Source organism: Eretmochelys imbricata, chromosome 4 (assembly GCF_965152235.1).
Source record: "Eretmochelys imbricata isolate rEreImb1 chromosome 4, rEreImb1.hap1, whole genome shotgun sequence".
NCBI classification, from domain to species: domain Eukaryota; kingdom Metazoa; phylum Chordata; order Testudines; family Cheloniidae; genus Eretmochelys; species Eretmochelys imbricata.
The window spans coordinates 31,793,912-31,818,044 of record NC_135575.1 but is presented as its reverse complement, the minus strand read 5'-3'; the positions used below and the strand labels follow the sequence as shown (position 1 = coordinate 31,818,044).

Here is a 24,133-nt window from a genome sequence, read left to right as displayed (position 1 = left end):
CTCTGTCACTCTTAGGTTTTGGATGGTATCTCACTGGTGTGTATATGTTTGCTTTCTATCCCCTAACGCCAGCCCTGTGGACGTTTCCATGATTTATTGTTTATTTCCCACATCCTGTCCTTGACTTTCACTAAAATACCCATGCCAACATCGCAGCCTTAGGTAAGTATTACGGTAATGCCCAAGAGGATTTCCCATCTTAAGGACTACATACACCGGGATGACATGGACTGTCTGGGGACTTTTGTTATGGAATATTTATACATTTGTTAATTAACTGCTCTGGGACTAGAGGACAAGACTCCATGAAGTTACAAGGGATCCAAGAGGGAAACTGAGCTGAGGGGATCACTTGCAGGGATTCCCTGAGATGGGGGGGTGCCTAGGAGCATAGGTGCCGACTTCTGCTGGTGCCGGTGGGTGCTCGACCCTCCTCTGCCCCCGCCCCTGCCCAGCCCCCATTCCAACCCCTTCCCCAAATCTCTGCCCCAGCCCCACCTCTTCCCCGCCTCCTCCCCTGAGCGCGCTGCATTCCTGCTCCTCCCTCCCGGAGCTTGTTACGCTGCAAAACAGCTGTTTTGCAGTGGCAAGCGCTGGGAGGAGAAGCGGGGAAGTGGCGCGCTCAGGGGAGGAGGCAGAGATGAGGTGAGGTGGGGTGTGAGGCGGGGAGGGAAGCTTGGCTGCCGGTGGGTGCAGAGCACCTGCCCCGGAGCACCCACGGAGTCAGCGCCTATGCCTAGGAGGAGCCTCTGGCAGCTAGAAGCTGCTATAAAATTAAATAGAAATGGCAGAACACAAAGCCTAAATTAACGAAATTTGACTTTTGCATGCCCCAGGCCTCAACACATTTATCCCCAACCCACCCCTGCTCAATTTGCTTTCTCAAGACTGAATATATCCAGGTTTTCTAAGCCTTTTATCATTTTTGTTGCCCTCCTCTACACTATCGGCAATTTGCCGTTTTTAAAAGGTGGTGCCCAAAACTGGACAGAATACTTCAGGTGAGGCCTCACCAGTGCTGAGTAGAGTGGGACAAGTACCCCTGAGTCTTACATAACGTCACTCCTATTATTACATCCCCGAACGATACTGACCTTTTTCACAACTGCACCACACTGTTGGCTCATATCCAATCTGTGATCCACTATCACTCTCAGTCCCTTTTCTGCAGTACTACTGCCTAGTCAATTGTTCCCCACTTTGTATTTGAGCATTTAATTTTTCAAATGCTGGATGCTCAAAGCAGATACTAAAGCTGGAACTCTTGAGGAAAAACTAGTTAAACCAAAAGGTGTCTGTATTCGAAGCCCTAAGGAACTAAGGGTTTGATCCAAACTCCGTTGAGATCAATGGGAGTTTTTGCATTGACTTGACAAACAGGCTACAACAATGAATATGAGAGTGACTGGGACCCTGGAGAAGCAAAGCCACTGTGGTTCAGGAATAAACTTTTGCCTGAACTCCTGTATATTGATAAGGAAAGGGATCTTCTCTACAGCTTCCTGTAGGTCCCCCCTGCATTGGGCCAAATCCTTCAATCTTTACTCAGGCAAAACTCTTATTCAGTGGTGCAATAGGGAGAGGTATGGTGCTTGACACATACAGTAAAATTCACACACAACCCCTCAGGCCCAGCACAAAACCAGTGGGTTGGTATGCAGCACCGAAATCCTACATAAGCCTTATTTTGAGGACCTAAGTGGAACTTAAGTGATGCATGGGTCTTGTGCTGGCCCGCTATAGAAAGGTGAATTTCAGCCATATGGAGTCTGAATGGATAGAAACAGAGTAACCAAGACTGTGGAAAATACAAGTGAACATGATAAATATCAATGGCAGTAAACAATACTTGCAATATTGTATTTGGAGGTAACAAAGGTATTTTCTCCTTAAGCCTTAGTCCATGTACCCAAATGAGAAGAAAAGAACTAACTCAAATAAACATTAAGAACATAAGAACAGCCATACTAGGTCACACCAAAGGTCCATTTAGCCCAGTATCCTGTCTTCCAACAGTGGCCAATGCCAGGTGCCCCAGAGGAAATGAATAGAACAAGTAATAAACAAGTGATCCGTTCCCTGTCGCCCATTCCCAGCTTCTGGGAAACAGAGGCTAGGGACACCATCCTTGCCCATCCTGACTAATAGCTGTTGATGAATCTGTCCTCCATGAATTTATCTAGTTCTTTTTTGAAGCCTGTTATAGTCTTGGCCTTCACAACATCCTCTGGCAAGGAGTTCCACAGGTTGACTGTGTGTTGTATGAAAAAATACTTCCTTTTGTTTGTTTTAAACCTGCTGCCTATTAATTTAATTTGGTGGCCCTTAGTTCTTGTGTTATGAGAAGGAGTAAATAACACTTCATTATTTACTTTCTCCACACCAGTCATGATTTTATAGACCTCTATCATATCCCCCCTTAGTCGTCTCTTTTCCGAGCTGAAAAGTCCCAGTCTTATTAATCTCTCCTCATACGGCAGCCGTTCCATACCCCTAATAATTTTTGTTCCCCTTTTCTGAACCTTTTCAAAGTCCAATATATCTTTTTTGAGATGGGGTGACCACATCTGCATGCAGTATTCAAGATGTGGGCATACCATGGATTTATATCGAGGCAATATGATATTTTCTGTCTTATTAGCTATCCCTTTCTTAATGATTCCCAACATTCTGTTAGCTTTTTTGACTGCCGCTGCACACTGAGTGGATGTTTTCAGAGAACTATCTACAATGACTCCACGATCTCTTTCTTGAGTGGTAACAGCTAATTTAGACCCCATAATTTTATATACATTGTTGGGATTATGTTTTCCAATGTGCATTCCTTTCTTGTGGATAATTTTGATGCCTCAAACTTATACCTCACACAACTGACAGTTATATGAAAAGAGAAAACTTGTATTTTCTGGGCTTTTAACTTTGCAGCAAGGCTCTTGGAGAAACTGAGGGTTGACAGACATCCTGCAAACACCCAACGTGATACTTTAGAAGCATAAACTGAGGAAAGACCACCTGTTTATTGCAATATATTTTCAAATGTGTCAGGAACATGAAATGGCTAAATGAATTCATCCAAGACTTTGATTTTGGGCCTTAAATAGTAGTTTGTGTTGATATCCCAGATATCCTGGTTATTGGTGTCCTTAATGTAGGCTTCTGCATTTCACTAATAGCCACTATATGTACATCCAAAACATGTCTTAAATAGGCAATTGCTACAACAGTAGTGTACAAATAAATGCATATGAGAATGTACTCACTAGCGTGTTGATGGTGCATTTCATTCGGGAAAGCGCTGAATTCATAAGCAGACACATTGCTTTTCAATAAGAAGGTCAGAGTATTGTCAAGCTTCTCCACAGAAGAAAACTTGAAAGCCTGTTTAGAAGAAAGATAAAACAAAAATTCAGAGCACGTAGTGCTTATGTGTTATTAACCATGTCCTTGTAGTGGCAGTGAATCAAAGGATTTAAACAAAATAAACGTAAGGTCAGTCTCATTAAGGTTAGTTTATTTTTGAAAGACCACAAAGGAGAAGTAATCTGACATAAGACCACCAAGATAATTTGACCAAAATAAAGAAAAGTGGACATTTTGGCCCCAAGCCTTAGCTGTGACTAAACTCAGAAGGATTGGGGAGGGCCTTTAAGAAACCTTTGTGTTCCTCCTATTCTTGGCTCAGCAGTGCACTGTACCAGTACCCTGCCCTAATTTAGAGCAGTGTGAGGGTTATTCTAATTTATACCAGCAGCCAATAGACCCAAGAGGCCATTACTGCAGCTGGGGATCACAAGGCAGCATGTTGCCTAGGCTGAGCCAAGTGAGGAGGATGGTATGAGTCATTATCCTGGCTCTACACCAAATAGGCATCCCCCCTAAGCTGGCTGCTAACACCACTTTCAGGTCTACTATGCACCAGTGACACAGTGTAAAGCAGCTACACATATCTGAGGATCAGGGTAACTGTGTGGAAAGTATTAGTGGTTTTATGGTAAAACAATTTGACTAGCACATTTATTAGCTAGAGAAGACACTCATACTGCACTGAATCATGTCAGGAACCAAGCTATGCTAGCTGCAATGATCCAAGCTAATGTCCCAATCACTGCACCACACTCAAAATGGCTGAAGAAGCAACCGTGCCTCACGGCAGCCTGGCGCATAGTGAGGACTGTGCAATCTGCTCTCTGCCATGCAGCTAATATTTCTGTGGGCTAGGAAAGCAAGTGGAACAGCAGGGCCCATAGCTGTATTTCCTCCCTGCCACCTTTGAGGTGCCAAGGAGAGTAGTCTGACTGCAGAGAAATTGTGGGAAGCCCTAGAGCGGGCTTCACAAAAGTTCTTTGCATGTTCTCTCCATCAACTCAAACCCTAGAGAACGGCTTGTCACTATTACTATCCTAAAATGATTTTTGAGAGAGGAGTTTCAAACAAAGAGGCTTACAGTATATTATATAATGTTTAATATAACAAAGGTTTTGAAGGGTGACATTTACACATTGAATTATCACTTCATAAGTTTTTCGGGATATGTCTACCCTGCAGTTGGCGGTGTGATTGCAGCACCAGCTGGCATACCCATACTAGCTTTAATCTAGCTAGCATGGCTAAAAGTAAAGATGTAGCAGTACAGGATTCAATGCAGGCTAGCAAGGCGAGTATGTAGCAAAGGTCCCCAGAGTGCTTGTACAACCCAAAGTAAAGTCTGTGCCGCTACAGCTTCACTGCTATTTTTAGCATGACAGCTAAATTAAAGCTAGCGCAGGTATGCCAGCCTGTGCTTCAATCACACCTCTGACTGTAGTACAGATATACTCTCAGACTCATGGCAGCTGAGGAACCTTTTACTGAGGGAACATTTCTGAGCATGCCCTGCCGTACATAGACTATGCACTAATAAATGAAAACAAAAATTGAAAACACTGACTGCAGACCAGCCACTGGGATATCCTCTTCAGAAGAAGCAAAACTAAAGTAGCTGCTAACTTTTTGCATCTCTGAAAGGATCCTACAAAACACTGTACTTAGTCCAAAGATATCTCCATGCTTTATCATGACAACCATGCAGTGCCGCCATTTTCTTTGGGAGATTTTTCCTTGTAAAATGATACTGATTTCTGTTTTAGAATGGAAAACCCATGTACAATACGGGATAAAAAGAATTTAACCAAATAACTATAAGGATATATTTTAATTTATAAGCTACTGCTTAGAATTATTACAAATTCATTCCTGTACATGGAAAATAAGGTATCAATTAACTGTTCTGATAAGACTCAAAAGATGGAAGACACAACCAAAATGTAGCAGAAAAGATTATTAATGTGCTGTAAAACCAACTGAGAGGAAAAAAAATAAAACAAGATAGCAGCACTTCATTGAAGTCTATTGAGTCCCACCTGTTTATGTGTAGAATTTGTCCCTTGACATAACTTACTAGGACTGTACATTTAATAACTGTTTTATTTTTAGAAAGATATTTTAAAAACTCATCACATCATGCCCAAACCCACTATTTTAAGCTGCTTAGGGTCTGTAAATACTTCTGAAGGTAGGACTAATTTCGATAGTATGGTAAGGCCAGTATGTACTACACTGCTATCAGACTATGTTTCCAAAGCCAACCTGACCAGCCTAACAAATGTAAAGGTCATCTTCCAGTGGCAAAGATTCAATTTAGGGTCTTTCCCCTCTCCCCCAATCCCTGCTATCAGTTTGAGTTATCGCAGCTCTTGACCAGACACTTTTGCACACAAACCTCTGCCATGCGCAGTGTACCAATTAGTTTAGCCGCAGGATCTGGCCTTTAGTGCTTAGTACCATGTGAAATCCCATAGCACTATGGTCCTGATTCAAGAAAGCACTTAAGCATATATTTAACTTAGGTGTGTGCTTCAAGTCTCATTGAAATCAATGGAAGCTAAGCATATGCTTAAAGGATGTGCTTAAGTATTTCTCTGAATAGGGATGTATACGTGTTTTCCTGAATCATAGCTTGTACTACGTAATATGTGTTAATAAATTTGGACCCTTAATTTGTGCAGCCAATACTTATCCAATAGACTGGCATATTTCTTATTGACTTTGGCAGCTCTACAAAAGTCACATTTTCATACAGATGAACTATACTTGAATATCTTCTATGTATCGGATAATATAGTCTATGTATCATTGACTTTCAATGAGACTTAGGCTCTTCAGTGCCTGTGTCACTTTTGAAAATAGGATTTAGGTTCCTAAATCACTTATGCACTTTTGAAAATATTACCCATTGTCCATTCTGGGCTATCATAATTTTGAGAGGAGATTCCACATTTGGAGGAAGAGAAGGAAACATTTTTAAATGGTATTTGCTGAAGTTGTTTATAAAGGTCAAATATTAAAATTAGTCCCAAAGGAAATGGATTCATAGGTAGACTGCATGTGAGGCTCTGCGATTCATCATATAAATAGGAGCATGTATGTCGTATCTATTTCATATAACTTTTTATAGAGAAGGCTGGATTTAATTATCTTTTCTTCCTCCCCGCAAAATTTACATACTGTAACTGGAATCATGTTTAATGTGTATGATAAAAACATCTTTTGATATATCAAATGTCTCAAAAGCTAAAAATATTATTCAAAAAGAGTTTGATGTGAAGATTCCCTAAACCTCTCTAGATATTCAAAGTCACTCTAATTAACAGGAGCATCACAATTTCAATATTAAGCACCTGCCACTGGTTTCCATCTTTATTGGGAAACCAAAGGAAATCTTAAAATAAAAAATCTAAATAAGTAGGATCAATATTTGTATTAGTAGAAAATCTCATAGGAAAAATCAATAAGCTGTATAACGCAATGTTGAAATCATAAATTAAAGAAAAGTATATAGTGAAATAGGAACAAAGGTCTAATTATGAAGCATAACAGCCATATGATCATGTCTCTACATAAGGAGTTAGTATAACAAGGTATGTTCCTAGGAGAGCTTCTTTGATGTAGTGTTATATGAATGTGTTGTTCCCACTTTTATAATTAAACCATTAGCAGTCCCCACCTCCCATATATCTTGATACCAAGTCCTTTCAGCACTCATCATTAAAGCTATGATCTAGTCATGGATATTTTTAGTAAAAGTCATGGACAGGTCATGGGCAATAAACAAAAATTCTATGACTTATACTATAAATACCTCTGACTAAATCTTAAGGGGGTCGCTGCTGGGGGGAGCACCTAGAGGGGCCAATGCTGGGGGGCAGAGCCGGGAGGGGAGCACTGCTGCGGGGGGGTGCTGTTGCTGATGGGGACCAGCCGTGGCACCAGCTGCCAGGGGCCACCAGCAGTGGCTGCACTGGCCACCTGGGAACTGCTGCCGGCTGCGGCTGCACCAGCCATCCAGGGACCACTGTTCAGCCGGTCCCCGGGGCCAGCCATACTGGACACTGCTCAAGCAATCCCCGGAGCTGGCTTCCCAGGCAGCAGCTGGTGAGGCTGTCCCTGGGGCCACCTGAGCAGCTGGTCCCCAAGCCAGCTGCCCCCCACAGAAGTCATGGAGGTTGCAAAAAGTTACAGAATCCGTGACTTTCCGTGACCTCCATGACAAACAAGGAGCCCAACTCATCATTATGATGCAGACTAAAGTAAGAAGGAACATCCAACACTGAAAACCTAAAATTTCAGAGTTTTGTTTCAAAACAAATCCTTTTTCAAAACATCTCGGAATGTTTTAATATTTTATTGTATTGTATTGCTATTAAATACCATTTTAATAATGTTTTCATAATGTTTTGATAAAAATTTCAGAAGCAAATGGAAAAAGGCACATTTTTGCACAAAACATTTTGATTTTTAAAAACAATCATTTTAAGATGTAAAATGTTTTCTCAAAAAAATTTTTGATCAGCCCTAATTTTTAATCTAATTTTGTCTTTTGACCCCAGTCTAAACAAGTGACTCAATTGGTTTTAGTGGTACAGTATTACTCAAATCTGTCATCTCTGGCGACTATGTCCTGATTTGGTCAACAGCAAAAAATTAACTTAGCACTCTAACCCTATTTTTTTAGTGAACATTAATGCACATCATGTACAAATAATCTGAAAGATCAACAACAGAGGATACAGTCTCTTAAAAGTATATTATCCAAACATGACATCCTTAGTATGTCTTATTGGACTAATCTGCATTCATTAAGAGATTTTAATCAGCATCTCAGATTGCAAACATTCACAAGAAACTTGAACTTTTCTTTAAAATCACAGAATGCTGTTTCTTTGATCAATAATTACTGTAAGCTTTTCTTTTTGACTTTAATTTTGTTTTATGTTGTGTCTGATTGTTACTCTACATAAACTGCTGTTGCCCCAGGATACCTTTGAGGATAAAATGCTCGTCTCAAAGGTTTTAATTATACTGGTTAAATAGAAGTTACTACTATTCCTGCTACTTGGTGGGAATTCTAATGATCTTCCTAAACTGTGTTTTGGTTTTCCTTACGTAAATCTCTTTTTAGGGCACATTTAGATGATGTTCCATTAACTGAGCTTTTACAATGTGTCCTGCTGCCATACTTTGTTAGCAGAGAGCTAAGGTCACCCAGTAATAGCTTGTGCCCTTCCAGGATGTCAAGTTCAGCAAAACTCAAACTTCTGAAAACTAGGAAATACAGAGTTACGGTAAACACTGTCCCCCTAGAGCTGGCAATAGCCACTGGAGATTAACTGCACACATTCCAGCAGCATTTATTGGGTTAGGTTTAGCTGTATTGAATTGGTGGAGGAATAAGTTTGAACAGCTTGGAAGAGCTGTGATTGTGATATGAGGAGATCTGCCTCTGAGTATCCCCATGTGTGTTATCAAAGGAAAGAGATGCATATGTACCTTGAGGTTCCAGTCTTCATCATTTCAGCATAGAATTGTGTCGACTGTATCAGCAGCAGGGAACTGGGGTCTTCTTGCCATTGGTATTATCAGTGGTGAGGTGAAATATGAAAGCAGTTTGTGGATTTAATGATGGGGAGGGTAAAGCATAGGTTAAAGCATAGGGTAAAGCACAGGTTTAGGTGGCATCCTGTGTGTAAGTGTGAATAGGTTGAAGAAAGGTATGAAGTTTTTCCTGAATTTTACAAGTGTAGTATTCTGTCAGGGGGGTGGGCTCAGAGTTTGAACGTATGGCAAGTGCCAGCAGTGCCTGTCCATCACAGTGAAAAGGCAGAGTGTTATGGGCCTTGTAGAGCATGGCACAAAGAGGGAAAAGTTAAGGTTGGAAAGACATTTACCTTTACTCTGTATTTCCTGGTTTTCAGAAGTTTCAGTTTTGCTAAATCAACATTCTGGAAGGGCATGAGCTATCACTCGGTAACCTTAACTCTGTGTTAAAGATTTTGCCATTCAATTTCCTAGTTTTTTTTTTAAATAGAAAGAGAAATGTTTGTTGATAGGAGTTAGTGGCCATTTAGGCAGCTGTAGTTCTCACCTAGGTTTACAGTTCATATGATACTGTGGCTAGATAATAAAAAAAAACTAGTTGTATACAGTGCTTTTCGGCATTATACATTATCCCCATTTTACAGATGGGAAACTGTAAGATGAGTCACAGAAAGGTGATGTGACTTGCCCAAAGTCACCCAGCAGGCCTGTGGCAGAACTACAAATAGTTTCAGTCAGGCAGTCTTTCCATTAGGCCACATGGTTGCTATGGGATTCCTCAGTGCTCCTGTCCTCTCATGGACATTTTGTTCCAGTGAAATGGGAATAATGGTCAGTTTTTGAAATGCTTACAATGTGTAGTTGCTAAGAGAACCAGTGAGATAAATCTCTGGTCTATGTCTCAAAAACCTTGTCAATTTTATTACATGGTTGTTACAATAACTTTAAGGGTGTGAGAGAAGCCTGGTGTGTCTCTCTTCTCCATCCTCTGCCACACCACTCCTTGCAACATGTAGCTCCCCTGCCAACATTTCCAGTTCCCTCTCCCCTTCCTATCCCATTGAGTCATTAGTTGTCACTGCAGAAGCCATTAACATGTAAAAAAGTTGCTCCTTGCTGTCTCCTGCCCTATGCTGCTGTGTGTTAGGGTTGCCAACTTTCTAACTGCACAAAACTGAACAACCTTTCTCTTGCCCCACCCCTTCTCCAAGCCCCCACCCCCCCCCTCACTCCATCCCCCTCCCTCCGTCGCTCATTCTCCCCACCCTCACTCACTTTCACTGGGCTGGGGCAGCGGGTTGGGGTGCGGGGAGGGGGGTGAGGGCTCTGGCTGGGGGTGCAGGATCTGGGGTCGGGCCAGGGATGTGGAGTCTGGGGTGGAGGAGGGGGCTCCGGGCTTGGGCCAAGGGGTTCAGAGTGCAGGAGGAGGTACAGTACCAACTGGGCGGCGCTTACCTCAGGCGGCTCCCTGTCAGTGGTGCAGTGGGACTAAGGCAGGCTTCCTGCTTGCCCTTGCTCCATGCGGCTCCCAGAATCGGCTGGCATGTCCGGCTCCTAGGTGGAGGGGACAGGGGGCTTGGCACACTGCCTATGCCTGCAGGCACCACCCCTGCAGCTCCCATTGGCCATGGTTCCTGGCCAATGGGAGCTGCGGAGCCAGCGCTTGGGGTGGGGGCAGTGCGTGGAGACCCCCTGGCTGACCCTATGCCTAGGAGCTGGACATTCCGGCCACTTCCAGGAGCCGCGTGGAGCCAGCGCAGTCAGGGAGCCTGCCTTAGCCCCGCTGCGTCACCAAACGGACTTTTAGCAGCCTATTAAAATCTCTCTGATTCCTTACAATACTCACTGGGAGATCAATGCCAATTCCGGTAGATTCCCACCAACCCAGGAGAGTTGGCAACCCTACTGTGTGTACATATCACAGGTAGCAGTTTACTGGAAAGCTACAGGCTACCTTGGTTACATGATCGAGATGCACACGGAGCTGGGCTCCTCACTCCTGCTACCCACCGACAGCTGGGAATCCTGTCCCTGCTTCAGCTTACTTCCCCAGCCATGCCTCAGGTCCATCCAGTCTGCCCCTCCCCCACACACCGGCCAGATCCCATTATCAGTCCGAAGCAGGAAGATGTGTATTTTACCTATTCATTTTCTGGATTTCAGATATTTATATTTGTGTTACCTTCAGTCCCCCCACTCCAGATCACAGCTCACATGGAGGAGCTTAAACACCCCAAGAGGAGCTGGATCCCCCATATCTCAGAACACATAGTAGGCAGGGAGAGGGGCTCAGACCCCTGAAGAGGGGAGAATTCAGAACTGGCAGTAGTCTCCCAACCAGTCATAAACCCCCAACTTCCTCTGCTACCCCTCATATTCTCCTCCCCCTCACCTGAGCCCCCCAACCCCTCTTCTCTCCCCTAATACCCATTTCCATTTAGGGCCCCATAATACACCCATCCCTCGCTGTAGATACAAACTCCTCTTCATTCTTCCCCTCCTATGAGAATTCACATGTGCAATTTATACTTTTCAAAAATAGTTTCATCACCTTCTGAATATTCTGTTGTACTCAGATGATGGTTTATTTGGGGTTTTTTTTTTAACGAAAAAAACCTTTTCAAAGGAAGATTTCCCCAAATGCTTACAGTTCATTCTCAGATTTCTACCCAGATTTCTTAAAAGTTGCATATTCCAAGAGGTGTTCAGTAGCTCATTCATCTCAATGAGATATTCTCCAATGAAAGGCTACTCAATGTGGATGAATACAGCCTAAAACAATAGCCCTGAAATGTGTAAACTGATCCATTCATATCAGTGGGTGTTCCCCCTCCCCAGGGCAGGAGGAGAATTTCTGATGTGTGTCCAGCATACCCCTTCTCAGATCCTATTCCAATATCAGCCACTTGTTCTTGGTGCATGCTGGAAGCTCGCTCCACAGTGGGGTGGGGTTCCCCACATCCTGTCACACACATGGGACAGGGACTATGGCTCGGTCACCAACAGGGGGAAGGGACTCTGAGCCCACATAAGGGCGCGGGGGAGGGGAGGAGAGAAAGGGACTCAGATCCCCAGATCCAGCCATACAGAGAAAGGGAAAATATGGGGCTGATGGGTGCCCCTGGGCTTCTCCTCCCACTCTCCTGCCACTCCCATCTATCTCTGTCCCAGTGTCCCTCTCCATCACCTAAATCCCCCGAACCCTCTCACCTCCATTACCTCCCATCCCCATTTATCCCCCTTCCCTTGCTACAGCCCCAAACCCTCTCATTCCTATTTCCCCCCACTCCTCCACACCTTAAAATACCTATTCCCTGCCAGCGAGCATGCACTTTAAATAAATAATAATAATTTTTAAAAAACCCTGTCAGATTTTAGTAATAAGCCGCCCACCCATTTCCAGATTTCTGTCCCAGGTAAGGCTCAAACTGACACTAGGTGGGGGGTCAGATTCAAAGAACCACAACTTTTTCCCTGGAGCTAACCAACTAGCATGAAACTTTGCTGTCTAACAATCCTGTTAACGCCTCTGTTTGCACGTGCTCAGTGAAATCTATTAGGAGTAAGAATCAGCACATGCGGCTTGCAGGAAGCCTAATTGCAGAAGCAAAATCTTTTTCAAATAATGTTTTAATTTGATTTCCCATAAAGGGCTGGTTGGTGCCATGCACTCTGTTGGGATAACCTTGAGCATTTGAGACCCTGGTCCAATAGTCTGAGCCCTGGATTGACCTTTATGTGTGAGCTAAAAAGGTTGTTAGAATCTCTAAAGTTTAAGAAAAGCTGTTTTTATTTTCATGGGACTTTATCTCAGGAACCCCTTGTTCAAATGTCCCCAAATTTGGACTGCTAACAGAACCCACACTCCCATATCAAAACTTCAAGAGTCAAGCTTTAAACAGGAAGCTCATCTTACCCTTAACTATAAAAAGGCTGTTGCTCTGCTGCTATAATAAGAGGTTAAAGGAGATGAAAATTGTGGGAAATAGCTTAGCTAGTGCAGTTACATTGCTCCATGGCTTGGTATTCATCATTAAAAATACCACCACAAAATGGATTTCCCATTACCATTCTTTCCCACAGAACTGTCATGATGCTGTGTGGATAGGGCCACTTAATTGATTATGAAAAAGTCTCTTGGCAGTGACTTATGTTTCCTATACTAACCCAGAGCACATAAAGCTAAATAGCCAGACTTACAGTAGCTCCAAATTTGTACCCCTATTCATTACTCAGGTGAGTAAAGGTTAGGAGATCATTAAAATATGCCTGGCATTCAAAACACTAGTAGTGTATTTCCTAGTACACATACTGTTCTGCACGGAAAATTTTTACAATTTGTATTTGAATATTATTTAAAATTGTATATGTCTTACTTACTGAATTTTAGTCACATTGTTAAGATGAGGGGCCAACCTAATGAACAAAATAATCTAATAACCTACAGACATTTAAGACAGACATGCTATTGCTAGCTCACTATTTTTTTTTTAACTCAGTCTCACACCCTCTCCTTTCAACAGAAAATTTTGTTAAATCCAGATCAAGGTCATTTTAGATGGCCTTTAATCTAGAGATTTAAGAATGATCAGATATTGTAAAGACTTTCCGAGATGCACTGGCAGGATAAGCTACACTTTATTTTATTTTATTTTCCAAGAACAAAAGTGAATTGTATTTGGAAGAAAACTACCACTGTGTTTAAACAGAATACTAATGATGTAATATATAATGTTTTATTAATCCTTTTGTTATGCGTGTAATGCCTTAGGTGATAGATAAGGTATATTTGTCACAGGAGAATGAGACTTGTCTACGTTACACACAGACTTTTTTGTTGTTGTTCTTTCTTTGTCATTACAATATAGATGTATCAAATATGCTCAAACTATCAATCCTTGGACAAGTGATATTTCAGTTTCTGTCCATTCTAAAGACTGCTTTCTTTTCCTGTTGTTTTTTTTACATGTTGCTGGTAAAGGAGACTTCATGCTGCAGTGGCTTTATACTGCAGTCTGCAGTGCTGAGTATGAAGTCCAGCTTCAAAGCCTGAATTCTTCTAAACACATGCAAATATCTGCATGGCAACCAGCAGATCTCATGAGTTATAACTGAAAAGCTGTGTGCAATCTGTATATGTATAGTAAGCTTTCAGTTTTCAATACCAACCCAAAAGAAGGGATTTACTGCTGCTGGATATACTGTGGTCCAAATCTCTCTCGCCCTCCCTCCCCAATCCTGAAACACTGTGTGATTTAAGGACATTTTCCCTTGGTTTCAGAATAGGCTCAGCAGTTTCCTTTTTGCTATTGATAGAAATTAATTATTATTATTTTCATCTATGAGACAGGGGCATTAGTCTACGACTGTAAAGAATCATTCAAGTTTATGTCATTGTGTAAACAATAAATAACAAATAATACAACTAATAATAGCTCAATAGAGATCATTTGTTTTCACTTGTCTGATTTGTTTACAACTAGACATCTCAAAGACTGGCTTCTTTCCACTCTTGTTGATCATTATTTTATCAAAATAGCCTTTATAGCACAGTATACGTTCTCTTATCTCATACTGGCACCTTTATGCTTTTTTATTAACTTAATGGAGATGTCAACTTACCTGACAAGCAAAAGCTATTGGATCAGCCACTTTTTTAAATATGCGTTCAATCTCCTCTACTGCTGTGCAGTATTCAATCTGTGTCACGGCCTTAATGACTCCCCCACAGTAGACATTTACATTTACAGGACCAGCAGGAAAATCTTATAAAACACAAACAAAAACAGCTGCTGAAAACATTTTATAATGCCAGACAGGAGGTGTCAGGGAGTAAGTAAAAGAACAGAGAAATATCACAAACACCACATAAAAGGTAACGAATAAGATTTTCATTTCACAGATGTTTCAATGCAATAATTTTTAAACCAGTCCTTCAGTTTAACACAAAAATGCAACAAAAATACATATCTGTAAATTGTTATAAAATATAGCTATGTATTGTTTCAAATTAGAAAAGAGGTGAAAACAGAATGCTTCACTTTTCAACCTTCGCTTTGATGGATTGATGCTCTATAATCAGCTGCCTTCTGCCTACAGATTAAGTAAAGGTTCAGTCATTTATTACAAGTTACAGATTTACTATTCATCTTTTGAAACATTTTTCTTAATTGCAGACAAGCCTCTCAGAATTGGGTTTTGTAGAAATTACAGTTTAATTACTTCCATTCCAGTTGTTTATCTACTGAAAGCTGAGGAAGGAGGTATTTGTATAGTCTGTTACTTTAGAACAACTTGCTCTGTGTATGCAGCATGAGACCTCTTTATGAGTACATTTTATAATTCATTAGTATTCACTGTGTCATGAATCCTGCTGTACCTACCAGCAGCAAAACTAAAATTCTAGTTCTCCTCACAAAAGAATTAAAAATGGACAAACTTGAAGTCAGAGAAGAAATGGAGAGTCAAAGAAACTCAGATTAATAGAAATCAGTATCTCAATTCACTTAAATGATAATAAGCACAAGCTCATTTTACTTTCCTTTGTTAAAATGAAATCAGCTGGATCCTTGGTCCAAATGGGCATTCCTGTACTTCAATTATTCTATGTTTTTCCCAGGGGGGAGGGGAGGGAGGGACAAATAACAAAGAAGCTAAATTAAACAATGATGGGAGGAAAATAGTGCTTCTGTTGGAATGCCAAACACTTTTTATTTAAAAGCTCTAACGGAACAAAAAACTGACCTTGGTTTGGGACAAAAAGAAACTGAACATATTAGTTATGCTTTGTATTTTGTGTTTACGAATCTATATCCCTTATGGCTATCTGCCCTGGCCCAATAATGTCCCCAAAAGATATGCCTGGAGGAGCCCCCACAATACAGTCAATGGGAATTTCAGTTTGTCTTTTCTGAAAGATGCCTCATCACCAAGATCCTCCTCTGGCCAAGCACAGCCATTTCAGATCACCGCCTACCTCCCCAGGGAGCCATCCTGGTAATGAATAACTCTCAAGCATATGGATAATCAGGCAACTTGCAACCTCACCTTTGAGTGCCTCCATACTTGAATGGACTTCACAGAGACATGGACCCCAGGAGCTCTTGTTCTAATCCCAGCTGTCACTGACTTGCCATGTTTTCCTGATCAAATCACAACTTGCTTGCCTCAGTTCCCCATCTGTAACATTGGGATAATACTACTCATCTAACCTCACAATGGTGTCATAAGGATCAATTAGTGTCCATATAGCCCTTTGAATGCACCATACAAATGTTAATGCACTATACAAATGAATGCACCATACAACTATTACTGTCAAAGCCACCTATGATCCCCAGTGAGAGGGAGCCAGTGGAGGCTCCTTTAAGGGAAGAGGAATGAGGTCAGTGATTGTGATCAACTTCTTCCCTGCAAAGAGAGATGCAGCCTCCCACAGGAGCTGATCTGAGAACACTATTAGAAGAAATAGCTGCTGCTCCCGTGGGAGAGAAGAGAAGCTGATGTTCACTTCTGTTACCCACAGATCACATACACCTCAGAGGGAACAATGGGTTTGCTAGTGCTTAGCATCCCCAAAAAATTAAGCCACTTACTTAGGCCTTGTCTACACTACACAGTTTTGTCAACAAACGTCAGCTTTCATTGACAAAACAAAGATGCCAAAATATGGTGTAAAGAAAAGGAGTACTTGTGGCACCTTAGAGACTAACAAATTTATTTGAGCATAAGCTTTCGTGATGCATCCGATGAAGTGAGCTGTAGCTCACAAAAGCTTATGCTCAAATAAATTGGTTAGTCTCTGAGGTGCCACAAGTACTCCTTTTCATTTTGCGAATACAGACTAACATGGCTGCTACTCTGAAACCTGAAAATATGGCGTGACAGGGTCAGGCCAGATGGCTATAGGAGAGTAATAGAAGGCAGATATATTAGCCCCAGGCTAAGTAGGTCCCTTTTCCCTGGGTAAGATAACAGGGAAGGTTCCAGAATAATCAGGAACCTTCGGGAGACAATTAAGACAGGCTGATTAGAACAACTGCAGCCAATCAAGAAGCTGCTAGAATCAATTAAGGCAGGCTAATCAGGGCACCTGGTTTTTAAAAAGGAGCTCACTTCAGTTTGTGGTGTGCATGTGAGAAGCTGGGAGCAAGAGGCACTAGGAGCTGAAAGGGAGAATGCGGACTGTTGGAGGACTGAGGTGCACAAGCATTATCAGACACCAGGAGGGCGGTCCTATGGTGAGGATAAAGAAGGTATTGGGAGGAGGCCATGGGGAAGTAGCCCAGGGAGTTGTAGCTGTCGCACAGCTGTTCCAGGAGGCACTCTAGACAGCTGCATTCCACAGGGCCCTGGGCTGGAACCCGGAGTAAAGGGCGGGCCTGGGTTCCCCCCAAATCCTCCCACTCCTGGTCAGACACAGGAGGAGTCGACCTGGAGTGTGAATTCAGAAAAACGGCCAAGCTGAGGGCTGCCGTGAAGCTCCAAGGCGAGCAAATCCGCCAATAAGCGCAAGACCCACCAAGGTAGAGGAGGAACTTTGTTACAATGGATTTTAGGGCCTAACTTCAGGCGACCAAGTTTGAAAATTGTAGCTTAAGTGTTTTCCTTCTAAATGATGTGGTATTACCACGGTTTTTTAAAATAAAATATTATATACTACCACTTGGGAATTCACAGCATGCAACAGAGAGGCAAATTGAACCCTGAACTCCTAGCTGAATATTTCCATCACACCTCTAGTCCAATAACTGGGAGGGAGGTATGGCCATTCCCTCTGCATTCTGAAACTCATACAGTGAAAAATGTTGTTGTATAGTTTGTCATGCTCCAGGCAAAATAAGAAAATAGAATAGCTAATATTATGGATAAAGTGATTGACAAAACCCAGAGAAACCAAGGGAGACTGAGTAACATAGAGAAACGGGGTGGATATGAAATCACAGCAAAGAAGGGAAATGTTCTCAGATGTCAGTAAGAATTATAGACAGGCATATGGGCAAAAAGAAAAAAACAACTTCGCTGAATAAAATAAGAGACAAAACATCTTGTTAAATCTAATGCTGTAATAAGAATATTAGCTTTGCATTTTATAGCAGGAATTTATTAAGAATGTTAATCTATGACTAATCAATGATATTTTAAAGCCTGCCACCTGCCACTTAACCACACAAAAACAACCCAATAAAATCCAGTTTCCCATAAATCACAAGCCTTTGTATTGGTGTATTAATAAAAATAATAATGCTCTGTATGCAAAACCCATATACAGGAAACACAAAATAATATTAGATTCTGATGGGAAGTGAAACTGCTTATTGTAAGACAAGTGAAGAGAGTCCAGGACCAAAATTTTCTATTTATTTAAAGCTACAGCAATGTTCTCTTACCTAAAGCTTTCATGCATCTGACCTTCTGATTCCAAAAGGCTGGCTGTGTCCTAATTCGTTGATTGTCTGTTATGAATTCAATTTCTACAGTTTCCGTTATTTCATCTCTCAAAAGAATGAATATTTCACCAGGGTTCTATAAAGTTAGAAATATGCTTCCATTAGCCTTTCACCAAATTAAACTGAAACCATAAAATGTAAATTATATGCTTTAATGTAAGTTGCAAGAAAAGTTCTTTTACCAATAGCTTTATATCCTGAAATATTGTTATATAACAGCTGTGATGCTATTTCATTAAGTTCTCCTTTATGTTTCTCTAAGTAAAAAATTGACAGGATTATTGTAATAGTTTGAATTCTGTTTACTAAAACCATATATAATTAAATTCTTTTCACTGTAAGCCTAAGATCATATATTCACTTCCAGTCCACAAAGGGTGACATTCCCCTCATGCAGGGGACCCCTACACTACTTAAAACACACTTAAACACTCAGAATTGGATTCATGGGTAAGGAACTTAAGTGGTACAATGGTCTTCTGCGGACCCTCTGACCAAGAGAGAATTTCAACATAGAGAACATTAGTGAGCTACAGTACGTGATGGGCCAAATTCAAAGGTGACCTAGGTGGTGTAAGCTGCATCTCAGAGGTGGTATAAAACTGCATCTCAGTTTTAGGGGTAAGCTGGTGCATTTTAAATACTAAAGTCAGAATTATAGTAAGGCAAGGAACTAACAAGAAGGTGTAAAATAAAATAAGCTGACTACTTTATCTTATGCCTTCCTGCGCCCGCCCCTTATTTGTTCTCCATGCACTGCTCAACCGTCTCTGTATACAAGTGACACCAGTTAATACTCACTCATGGTGACTCCCACTGTCATACTGGTCTGTAATGTTGCACTGTTCAACATCTTTTAACCTGGCCCACTGATTTGTGGCAAATTTATATATTTTCACTGGGAAAATATAAACACATGCTAGTGTTCTTTGAAGAACAGAACAAGAGTCAGAACAACCATTCACTATGAACAATTCACTGCGCTATATTTGCCACCCTTCAGATCAGCTAAAACTGAACTAAATTTCACCCTTAATCTCTTTATTAGTCCTTCAAAACAAAATGTATACCCTTATATCACTACATAATCTCCCTTCTGAATGTGATGGGGTGATCCGTGCATGAAAGGACCCTTCAGAACAGCAATCTGGGGGCTGGGGGATAATCTAGGCCCTTGTTTTTCTTATCTTTTTAACCAGAAAGATTTCCCAAAAGTCAAAAGGGAATATATTTGTTTCACTGTTTAGAGAAGCAGTTTAATACTTTCTAGTATACCCCCTGTTCCCAAAATAATAATTTCCTAATTTATATTATCGAAAGGTCCTATAGAACTTAACAGACAATGACAACTCTTCCAAAAAAAATCGGAACTAACCTAGAAAATTCTATAAAAGGGATATTCATTATTAAATTCAATTTGTTAGGTTAAAATTCTATTGCAAGTTTCTACGGTTTAGAATAATACTCTCCATCTTCATAATGGGGCTTTCCAGTGAGGAAAAACAGTATTTCTCAGAAGTACATATTTTAAAGCATACTAACTGTAATTCTTTATTCAATTCTATAGGTTTTAGCGTAATATATGTAGAGCCCTATTGATTTCATCAGTGCTGATTACTGAAAGAGTTTCCAAAATAGTAAAAGTTTTAAGCTAAATATGTTCTATATGCATGTCTTTCATCTGATTTTCAGCTATAATCAGTAATCTAGGGTTCGCTGAACCACTGCTACTCAGTGGCATGGAATAGCCTATTTGTAACATAGCAGCCAAAACTGTGCAACATTCCTTCCACTTCTCTGCCATGCCGTTATTCACCTGATTCTTCAGCCCTCACATGACTGTGGCCACTTACTTGTCTAAGGGCTACAGGGTTGGGGTTCAGATGTTGCACTCTTTATACAGTTTTCATGCTTTTGTGTTTTCTCACATACAGTGTTGATTTTTAAAAATGAGCATTCATATGTTTGTACACACACACACACACACACACACACATCTACCACCCCAAACCTGATTCTTACTGAGAGGCAATTAATATCTTTTGAAAGTTCCTGACTACAATTTTCCTTTACATTGCAAAGAAACATGTTGAAGCGGAATTATATCTGACCCAATCTGCCAAACAATTTTTAATAGAAGTAAAGTCATGTAACGATTGTCCCAAATCCATATTAGTTTGCAGATGTTTGTATTGGATGTGACACACAGACAGCGTAACTCCCACTGCAGGTAAACTCTCATTTGTGCTCCAGAGTAGTGATCTGCCCCACAGAACTGACATGCTATGAAGGAGCTTGTAGCAGTGGCAGGGCAGAAGAGTGATATTTATCCCTAACTTTTTAGCATTGAAAGGTCTTACCTCACAGGATACCCTTTCTGGTAGCACCAATACTGATGGTCTTGAAGTTTCCAACGTTTCAGAAACGACTTCAGTTTCCAAACTCACATCTGTTTTCACTGATACTCCTCCTTCATTCAACTGCAAGTTAACTTCAGAGTTATTTTGGTAATCTGAAAGATATAATATTGTTTTGAAATGTATTGTTAGTCATCCTACACAAATAAAACATTATGGGCTGAAAACTGCTAGACGATGATTATTTACAAAATGCTACTGATGTACGTGGCATTTTGTGAAGAAATAAAAGAAAGTAGATGAAATCCTGGCCCCACTGAAGTCAATGGATTTCATCCAGTGTCCTTGTCCAAAATTCCCACAACACATATTCATCTCAATAGTCTTTGCTCACATGAGAAGTTTCACTGAGGTAAAACGTATTTGGCTTTGTCTACAATGGGGATTTGCCACCAGTGTAGTTGCAACAGCAAACCACAGTCTATGCAGGGTAAACTGAGATAAGCAATGATTTTCATCACTGCAGCTTATCCTTGTTTCAAACAGGGCTAAGCTTTATTGATGCAAATGCCACTCACCTGACTCAACAGGTAGGAAACTTTATAGGAGCTGCTGAGGGCAGACAGCCGCTGGGAAAGGGCTGGGGGAGGGGACACACCAGAACACAAAAGGTGGGCCCTTTCTCCTCCAGGGTTTCTCTGCCTCCCATTGGCCAGCCAGAGGGAGACGGGAGGTAATTGGTCCCTTTTTTCCCCCCACCCCATTAATTTAAACCTTTGCCTAGGTCTTTTGGAGCTTCTCACTCCATTTTAGCTATCCTACCCTCCTCCTCTGTAGTTTTAGGATACAAGCCGTGTATTTCAGGATGTTATAGATCTAATCAATTACCTCTTTTGGGAGGTTAGGAAGAAACTTTTCCCATTGGTGCCAAATGGTGAGGGGCCTTTTGGGTTTTTTCCACCTTCCTTACAGCCCCATGGAGACAGTTGTGTTAAATAGCAGTAGGACTTAGAAATAAATATTAGTAACTTGTGTGACTGTTTAGTTTGTCATAACTTTTGGCTGGTGTCCAGTGTGGATAAAAAGGCCAAAATGGCCAGTTCCCTGAAGTAAGAGACCTGGGATTTCTTTGGTAGACTTGTGCTTCTGGAAGAAGGGGAGACTGGAAGTCGTTGCAGACTGAGGTCCCTCTTTTGGTACTGTCTGTCCCCATTAGAGTGGGGAGGGTGAGAAGATATACCAGAGTGAGCTGAATCCTAGGGATAGGCTGAGGTTAGTCTACTCTGAGTTATGTGTTTTATGGTTGGAGCCCTGTAACCCTTGCATTGGACCCATTTAAATACCTGGCACACATAAGTCAGGAGAAACGGGGCAGATGACACTGGAGTTGTGTTCAGCCATTAAATCCACCTCTGTGCCTGTTCTCATTCACCTGTGTGTCCTGACCAACTGCAGCATTGTCTGGCTACACTAGGGGTTTGCCTCAGGGCAGCTACACTAGTGAGCTGCTACCAATGGATCTAACCAGGGCAAATCCCTGGCATAGACAAAGGTCTTTGCCATAAATATGTAGTGGATGTAATGAGCAGCATGAGTTCCTTCGTCTGTCATTCACATCTAACAAGATGGACTCACAGCATCCTAAACATATACACTATCTGTGCACGATGATATTCTGATTTTAAAATAAGATACCATCCCATTTAGTTTGTGTGCAATTTACAGTGACGGGTTTCTTCTTTATTCCACAATACTAGTATGGCCGGAAGAGCTGTAGCAGGAGCCCTTCATCCTATCTCAGAATTTTAATGTGAAAACATAAAAGAATTGGCTAAACCCCTTTAAAATCCCTCCTGGCCAGAAGAAAAATCCTCTCACCTGTAAAGGGTTAAGAAGCTAAAGGTAACCTCGCTGGCACCTGACCAAAATGACCAATGAGGAGACAAGATACTTTCAAAAGCTGGGAGGAGGGAGAGAAACAAAGGGTCTGTGTGTCTGTTGGTATGCTGCTTTGCCGGGGATAGAACAGGAATGGAGTCTTAGAACTTTTAGTAAGTAATCTAGCTAGGTATGCGCTAGATTATGATTTCTTTAAATGGCTGAGAAAAGAATTGTGCTGAATAGAATGACTATTTCTGTCTGTGTGTCTTGTTTGTAACTTAAGGTTTTGCCTAGAGGGATTCTCTATGTTTTGAATCTAATTACCCTGTAAGGTATTTACCATCCTGGTTTTACAGGGGTGATTCCTTTACTCCTATTTACTTCTATTTCTATTAAAAGTCTTCTTGTAAGAAAACTGAATGCTTTTTCATTGTTCTCAGATCCAAGGGTTTGGGTCTGTGGTCACCTATGCAAATTGATGAGGCTTTTTATCCAACATTTCCCAGAAAAGGGGGTGCAAGGGTTGGGAGGATTTTGGGGGGAAAGATGTGTCCAAACTATGTTTCCCAGTAAACCCAGTTAGAGTTTGGTGGTGGCAGTGGTTATTCCAAGGACAAAGGATAAAATTAATTTGTACCTTGGGGAAGTTTTAACCTAAGCTGGTAAAAGTAAGCTGTTATAAGTATAAAGGGAAGGGTAAACCCCTTTGAAATCCCTCCTGGCCAGGGGAAAGCTCCTCTCACCTGTAAAGGGTTAAGAAGCTAAAGGTAACCTCACTGGCACCTGACCAAAATGACCAATGAGGAGACAAGATACTTTCAAAAGCTGGGAGGAGGGAGAGAAACAAAGGGTCTGTGTGTCTGTCTATCTGCTGGTTTCTGCCGGGGATAGACCAGGAATGGAGTCTTAGAACTTTTAGTAAGTAATCTAGCTAGGTATGTGTTAGATTATGATTTCTTTAAATGGCTGAGAAAAGAATTGTGCTGAATAGAATAACTATTTCTGTCTGTGTATCTTTTTTGTAACTTGAGGTTTTGCCTAGAGGGGTTCTCTATGTTTTTGAATCTAATTACCCTGTAAGATATCTACCATCCTGATTTTACAGGGGGGTTTCTTTATTTCTATTTACTTCTATTTTTATTAAAAGTCTTCTTGTAAGAAAACTGAATGCTTTTTCATTGTTCTCAGATCCAAGGGTTTGGGTCTGTGGTCACCTATGCAAATTGATGAGGCTTTTTATCCAACATTTCCCAGGAAAGGGGGGGTGCAAGTGTTGGGAGGATTGTTCATTGTTCTTAAGATCCAAGGGTCTGGGTCTGTAGTCACCTAGGCAAATTGGTGAGGCTTTTTACCAAACCTTGTCCAGGAAGTGGGGTGCAAGGTTTTGGGAAGTATTTTGGGGGGAAAGACGCGTCCAAACAGCTCTACCCCAGTAACCAGTATTAGTTTGGTGGTGGTAGCGGCCAATCCAAGGACAACGGGTGGAATATTTTGTACCTTGGGGAAGTTTTGACCTAAAGATAAGCTTAGGAG

At 41.3% G+C, this 24,133-nt stretch overlaps 1 protein-coding gene across 1 annotated transcript in view; it reads right to left on the bottom strand.

Annotated features, from left to right (window-relative positions):
* The window catches only part of BANK1 (B cell scaffold protein with ankyrin repeats 1), a 302,664-nt gene that overhangs the window by 194,617 nt on the left and 83,914 nt on the right, over window positions 1-24,133 (bottom strand). The window contains exons 4-7 of the mRNA XM_077815076.1: window positions 20,723-20,874; window positions 18,303-18,438; window positions 14,536-14,678; window positions 3,261-3,378 (exon numbers count right to left, since the gene is read on the bottom strand). Coding sequence (XP_077671202.1) covers window positions 3,261-3,378; window positions 14,536-14,678; window positions 18,303-18,438; window positions 20,723-20,874 — 549 coding nt within the window. The remainder of the gene's footprint in view (window positions 1-3,260; window positions 3,379-14,535; window positions 14,679-18,302; window positions 18,439-20,722; window positions 20,875-24,133) is intronic.